The sequence below is a fragment of the Xenopus laevis genome, chromosome 2L (assembly GCF_017654675.1).
Source record: "Xenopus laevis strain J_2021 chromosome 2L, Xenopus_laevis_v10.1, whole genome shotgun sequence".
NCBI classification, from domain to species: Eukaryota; Metazoa; Chordata; class Amphibia; order Anura; family Pipidae; genus Xenopus; species Xenopus laevis.
This window is the reverse complement of record NC_054373.1, coordinates 65,873,181-65,880,053: the sequence shown is the minus strand read 5'-3', so window position 1 is coordinate 65,880,053 and position 6,873 is coordinate 65,873,181. Positions and strand designations below refer to the sequence as shown.

The window sequence follows — 6,873 nt, the reverse complement described above, 5'->3', positions numbered from 1 at the left end:
CTAGATTCTCATGTCGTAGTGCAACCTGGCTTTTCATTACAGAGTGGCTGCCTCCAAGCACACAGGTAATGCTGTGCCTGCTGTTAGAGCAGCACAGGATGAATGTGTAATGAGCAGAAATGGAAGCCCCCATGACAAAATACAAACTAAAATAACTTATGCATGGATTTGTGGATTAACATTTTATTTGCCAGACAGTGTTTATGGATGTGTGTTTTTTATAAAAATGCAAAAAAAAAAAAAGTTTAAAATGACGACAGATTCCCTTTAAGGGGAACAAAAGTAAAATACTGATATCTCTCTTCTTTCATTTTTCCTTTACTTCCTGACCCCAGAGGCTCTTCGAAGCAGATATAAGTACACCATTTTGCTGCATCAGACACCAGGAGGGTTTTAGATCCCTCTTCTTTCTTTTTACCTTCCTCTTTACCATTCTCGCTTGTCACATCTGTAACTGGCCAACTAACTAACAACCTCAGCCCTTGACCTTCCTATTCCCCCAGTGGCTGCTGTTAAGCATTATTCCTGGCCCTGTACCCTAAACCTGTTGTTGAACCAGCCAACACAGTCGCCACTCCAGACACCACACTAACTATGGTGGCTCCAATACCAGGAGCAGACTGCTGCTGGGGCTCCCATACTGCCACTGGCATAGGCTGCCCTTGTAACTCCCCCTACTTCCCATCTAGCTGACAGCTCCTTTAAACCGATCTTGAAACCCCTCAAATCCTGTCCACTACCCCACCTGCACTTGTACCCCCAGTAATGGACTTATCCGCCACCAGAATTACCATAGATGCTGCAGACTATCCCAATTATGACTGACAAAACTGCTGCATTGAAATGGTCTGTGCCCCATGTCCTACCTGCAGGTCCTGTTGCCTCATCCTCTGGTGTTGTGTACTGTCTTTTTGTTTTGTGTTCCATGAACATCTGTAAGGATACAAGCACATAAGATACCCCAGCCCAGCTACCCATAGAAGGTGCTGCCATACTCCCCACTGCATCCCTTATCACCAGCATCACTTCCTGCTAAGCTGACCATTCTCTCCATTTAAGCTTGCATTTTGGAATCCCCTATTCTGCTGGTTGCCTCCCTCTGCAGCAGATCTCCCAACACTCCCTTTCTGTCTGTGCTTATCTTTACTCTCCCCAATACCATTGCCGCTTGTACTTCTACTCCCTGCTCTGTGCCCGACCACTGATGTCCCTCTGCTGAAATGGCTCCATCCACTCATGCTATCGTGTCTGCACTCACGCCACTCAAAAGAGCCACTGTTCCCCACGTCTGTGTGTGCCCCCACCTCCTCTCACTGGTCCAAGCTCTCCTCTGTGCTGCACGTGTAAGGGAAGCACTTGTGCAGCCTGTTTCCTGTACCGTGGGCTGCTGTCCAGAGAAGGGCTCAGACAATCTGGGAATGGGAGCTTCGTGTGAGTCGCACCTCCTCCTCCTCCCTGTTTGCTGAAATCCGAGCCAAAACTTCCTGTAATGGTGCCATGGCAAGAGACTCTCTCCTGTCCTGCTAGTTGTTTTTCTCTCTCTCCGCAAAATGGATTCCCTTCCTGTCATCGTGTGATTCAAGTTACCACACTAGTTCCACCCCGTTTACTACGTCTACTAATCCGGCTAAACGTAACCCTTCTGTGGCCAGGACTTTCCTGTCCTTTGCATGGCAGTGGGCCAATAAGGGGTTAATCCCCCGCCGGAAGGCGGCACAGGAAGTACAATAAAAGTCCATCCGGGTCCCCCCGCACCCATCTCAATTTTCCTGTCGAAGATACCCCCCATACCAGAGGTGCTACTCTCTCCCTCTGAAGCGCCTGGGACCGAGGTTCTTACCTTGTGTGTGTTCCAGGGGAAGCCGGCGGGCTTCTGGCCTTTGTTGCCGATGGCGCAATCAGCCGCAATGCTGCCTTAACGGAGGTAGCGCATGCGCGATAAGACGCCAGCGCCCATCTCTCTAATGGCGCCTACGTTTTCACGCTGCGAATTTACGCACGCGCCTTTTCGCGCCGGTTTAAAAGGACGAGCGCATCACAGGTTAGTTCCTCTTATGATTTCAAACGAACTGGCTGGTGTTCTTTTCTGGCAAGACAAGACTGAGGAATCTGTGTGCACCTGTATTCTCGATTGATCCCAGGTGTAAGTTACATGGAGGTTTTAAACGCTGGAGCCTTATTCTTTGGAATATCTTTTTAATTACTTGACAATGTTATTTATTTCCTCCAGACTGTCAATTATGAGCTGCAGACGCTCAGGCTCCAGGGGGTAAGGCACTAAGAGAGTTTTTTTCCATCGTGATTGATACAAACTACAAGCAGCGGTGAGTAATTATAATACCTTATTTTTCAGGAGTCCCCCATTAAGAGAGGAATCTCAAAGAAGGAAGACTCCCAGAACTGATTGTATTGCATGCGGAGAAGCAGCAATTCTAGGCAAAAGGCTCTGTGAGAAGTGTCTGCAGGAAGTGGCTGGGCCCTCCTCTGATCAACTGCACTCTATTAAAGACTGGATGCAGACTACCATAAAAAAATCTATGAGTGATATGGTCAATGTAGTTACTGAGAAAGTACTACACAATCTAGATGAAAGACACAAGGCACCCTCCTCTATGACTGAGGTCAGTGACAGACCTCACAGGAACACGCACTACTCCAGTGTTTCTGAAGGGGAGCTATCTTTAACCGATCAAGAAGAAGAAGAACAGTCTGAAGATACCTGTTCTTTCAACCTTGAATACCTAGAGCCACTCATCAAAGCAATGAGATTTTCTCTGGAACTTGACAATACTGAGGATACTCCTAAACATGACAAAATGTTCAGATCAGCGGTCAAAAAAGGAGAAAAATTCCCGGTACACAGAGTCATTAAAGAAACCATTTTAGAGGAATGGAAGACGCCAGATAAAAAACTTAATTTCTCCAGAAGACTTAAAAAGATGTATCCATTCGAAGAAGAGGACTCAAAACTCTGGCAAGCCTCCCCTAAGGTGGATGCGGCCATCACTAGAGTGGCTCGACGTACTACCTTGCCTGTGGACGAAGGAGTCTCGCTAAAAGATGCGATGGAAAGAAGACAAGACATGACACTCAAAAAATCGTATCTAACATGTGGAATGTCCAACCAAGCCTCCATAGCCATTACCACTCTGGCCAGAGCCAACCACATTTGGATAGAAGAACTGGAACAAGCTGTCAAAGCGGGAACAGACAGAAAAAAGCTTATTGAAATGATCCAAGATGTCAAAACCGCAAACGAATTCACTACGGAAGCATCCATGGATCTTGTCAGACTCTCGGCCAAAGCTATGGGCCTTAGTGTGGCGGCCCGTAGAGCTCTCTGGCTGCGCCACTGGCATGCTGACCCGCAAAGTAAACATAACCTTTGCTCCCTCCCATTTGAAGGGTCACTTCTGTTTGGTGAAAGACTCGACAAAATCATATCCAAAGCCTCTGCAGGAAAATCGGCTTTTCTTCCTCAGGACAAAAGAGACAAGAGGCCCTTTAGAAAAAATCCCCTGCAGGAGGCCAAACAGTATAGACCGGGAAAGCCCTTTACTAGGCAACCCTGGAGAAGAACCCAGGGACAAGGGGCACCTGGAAGAAGGGACTTCAAACAGGACAAAAAATCGGCATGAGGGTGCGCGAGCCCCTCTGTCTTGCCTTGGAGGAAGACTTCAGAATTTCAGGACAGTGTGGGCTCAACACGTATCAGATCAATGGGTTGTAAAAACCCTAAGCAATGGTTATGCCCTGGATCTTCAAAAATTTCCGACGTTTTACTTTGTGTCTTCAGAAAAGCCTCGATCCCCACTAGCTGTTTCTACCCTAAAGATGATCCTTGGGGACCTACTAGACAGAAAGATCATCACAGAAGTCCCCAAAAGAGAACATTACAGAGGTATATATTCTCACCTATTCTTAAGAAGAAAAAAGAATGGGGATTTCAGAGTAATTCTGAACTTAGGCCATCTGAACAAATTCCTCAGAACAAAAAAATTCAAAATGGAGACACTGAGGTCTATATGCCAGTTCATAAACCATGGAGACTGGATGCTCAAGATAGATATACAAGATGCCTATCTGCATGTTCCAGTGTGGGAACCACACAAACAATTCCTACGGTTCCTGATCCTGGGAAAGCACTTTCAATACCAAGCGCTCCCATTCGGACTAGCTTCAGCCCCAAGAGTTTTCACAAAGGTGCTTGCTCCCATGATGGCTTTCTTAAGGCTAAAGGGGATCCAGATTTTCGCATATCTAGACGATATATTGGTGAAAGCTCCTTCCAAAAAACTCCTCCTACAACACCTGAGTATAGTTCTAGATACTCTGAAAAAATGGGGGTGGCTCGTCAACTGGGAAAAGTCCATGTTGGAGCCAACACAACAGATTCAATTTCTGGGAGTTATCATAGACTCCAAAAAACTTCAAGTAAGTCTAACAGAGGAAAGGATTTCAGACATACAACACCAAGCAGATTATCTGTCTCGTCATCCATCCTTGACTGCCAAGAGATGTCAACAAATTCTGGGGAAACTTATGTCCACCATAGAGGCGGTGAAATGGGCACGAATTCAAGCAAGACCTCTCCAGATAGAATTCTTGAACCAATGGAACAGGAATCACCTGGAAAACTCCCAGTTGATTCACCTATCACAGACGACGATCACTCATCTCTCATGGTGGCTCAGGAGAGAGAACTTGCAAGTTCCTGTATCTATCGCCTCCCCTACTTGGGAAACACTGACCACGGATGCAAGCAGAGCGGGGTGGGGAGCACACTTCAAACACTTCCAAATTCAAGGGAAGTGGACACCCATAGAAAGCAAAAAATCCTCCAATTGGAGGGAACTGAAGGCGGTGCTACTAGCGATCCTACACTTCCAAAAACACCTCAGAAAAAAATCTATACTGATCAAATCAGACAACCTAACCACAGTGAGTTATATAAACAACCAGGGAGGAACCAGATCCAAACAACTGTTGTGCTTGACCACAACTATTTTCGAATGGGCTCAAAACAATGCGAACCACCTCAAAGCCTCCTACATACCAGGGACATCGAACACCTTAGCGGATCTCCTCAGCAGGAAATTTCCGGCTATCGGGGAGTGGGAGTTGAACCAGCAGATTTACGACCTAATATGCCGAAAGTGGGGTCACACATCCATAGACCTGATGGCTACCTTTCAGAACAAGAAGAATCTAGTGTTCTGTTCGTGGGACAAGGACCCCAGAGCGACCTTTTGGGATGCTTTCTCATTCCAATGGAACTTTCAACTGGCTTACATCTTCCCTCCAATCTCGATGTTAGCAAAAACCATCAAAAAAATTCAGGAGGACAAAGCTCAAGTCATCCTCATAGCTCCCTGGTGGCCGAGAAGACTCTGGTTCCCCCTCTTACTTCAGATGTCTCAGGAGGAGCCCTTCAGACTCCCTGTAACTCCGAACCTTTTACACCAGGGATCCCTACTGCACCCAGACCCAGGGTACTGGGCCCTGACTGCTTGGAGATTGAAAGGATAAAACTCAGAAAGGAAGGACTCTCAGAGGGAGCAATCAACACTCTTATTTCTTCTAGAAAGATGTCTACCTCTTCCAAATATAACAAAATCTGGGAGAAATTTTCCAGCTGGGGGTTAGAGAAATTTGGATCGTCTTTCCTCATCTCAGAGGTCACCATCATCGAATTCCTGCAGTCAGGTTTAGAGGCCAGTCTCAGCGCTTCTACCTTGAAAGGTCAGATTTCTGCCATATCTGCTTATACGGACATTCAATGGTCCTCATATCCTCTGATCAAAAAGTTTTTCAAGGGCCTCATCAGAATCCATCCTCCAGTTAAAGACACAGTCCCTCCCTGGGACCTCTCCCTAGTACTGGATGCACTGACCAAAGCACCCTTTGAACCTTTAGATGATTTACCATTAAAAATCCTGACGTTGAAGACGGTCTTCCTACTTGCCATTTCCTCAGCAAAAAGAGTGGGAGAACTACACGCTCTCTCATCTGATGCAACTAAGATCCAGTTCCTTCATGATAAAGTTACTCTAAGAACTCGAGAAAACTTCATTCCCAAGGTTGCCACAAAATTCCACATGTCCCAAGACATAGTGCTTCCTACTTTTTTTGAGAATCCCAAGAACGAAGAAGAGAATAGACTCCACAATCTCGATGTGGTGAGATGCCTAAAGCGCTATATACACAAGGTGTCAAGTTTCAGGAAATCTGAAAATCTTCTTATTCTCTTCGGAGGTCCTAGACAAGGCATGGGAGCTTCCAAAAAAGTAATCTCAGCATGGATTAAAGAATGCATTCTCATGGCCTATTCCTCTCAAACAGTACCTGGGCCATCATCAGTCAAAGCACACTCCACCAGAGGTATAGCGGCGTCTTGGGCCTTCCATGCCCAAGTTCCAGCTGACGAGATCTGCAAAGCTGCTACCTGGAAAAATTTACATACTTTCTCAAAACACTACTGTTTCGATGTTTATTCAAAAAACCTAGCTGGGTTTGGGCTAAGTGTCCTCTCAGCTGCTGCAATAAAAGTTCCTGAATAATCCCTCCCTATGTGTTCTGCTTTTTACATCCCCTTATTGGCCCACTGCCATGCAAAGGACAGGAAAACAGAAAATCTTAACATACTTACCGTGATTTTCATTTCCTGGACTGTAGCATGGCAGTGGGCAGGGGTTTCCCTCCCTATTAGGGGGTATTGTCTCCAGTCGTTGAGATGGGTGCGGGGGGACCCGGATGGACTTTTATTGTACTTCCTGTGCCGCCTTCCGGCGGGGGATTAACCCCTTATTGGCCCACTGCCATGCTACAGTCCAGGAAATGAAAATCACGGTAAGTATGTTAAGATTTTCTGTT

At 46.3% G+C, this 6,873-nt stretch overlaps 1 protein-coding gene across 5 annotated transcripts; it reads left to right on the top strand.

Moving 5' to 3' along the window:
- Positions 1-1,658: 1,658 nt before the first annotated feature.
- On the top strand, positions 1,659-6,725 carry LOC121399949 (lamina-associated polypeptide 2, isoforms alpha/zeta-like). Of its 5 annotated transcripts, none has more exons than XM_041581969.1 (3): positions 1,659-2,143; positions 2,231-2,269; positions 2,354-4,715. In XM_041581969.1, exons 2-3 carry the CDS (start codon positions 2,241-2,243, stop codon positions 3,636-3,638), a joined length of 1,314 nt encoding a protein of 437 aa, XP_041437903.1. In that variant the 5' UTR covers positions 1,659-2,143; positions 2,231-2,240; the 3' UTR covers positions 3,639-4,715. The 5 variants fall into 5 exon arrangements, with proteins under 5 accessions (XP_041437903.1, XP_041437902.1, XP_041437900.1 ...); XM_041581966.1 differs by having other exon boundaries at positions 1,664-2,143; positions 2,354-6,725; XM_041581968.1 differs by having other exon boundaries at positions 1,659-2,269.
- Positions 6,726-6,873: the final 148 nt, after the last annotated feature.

Bases quoted from the DNA above. Each gene is read 5' to 3' on its own strand.
- LOC121399949 (XM_041581966.1), top strand. From the start codon at position 3,720: ATGGGTTGTAAAAACCCTAAGCAATGGTTATGCCCTGGATCTTCAAAA.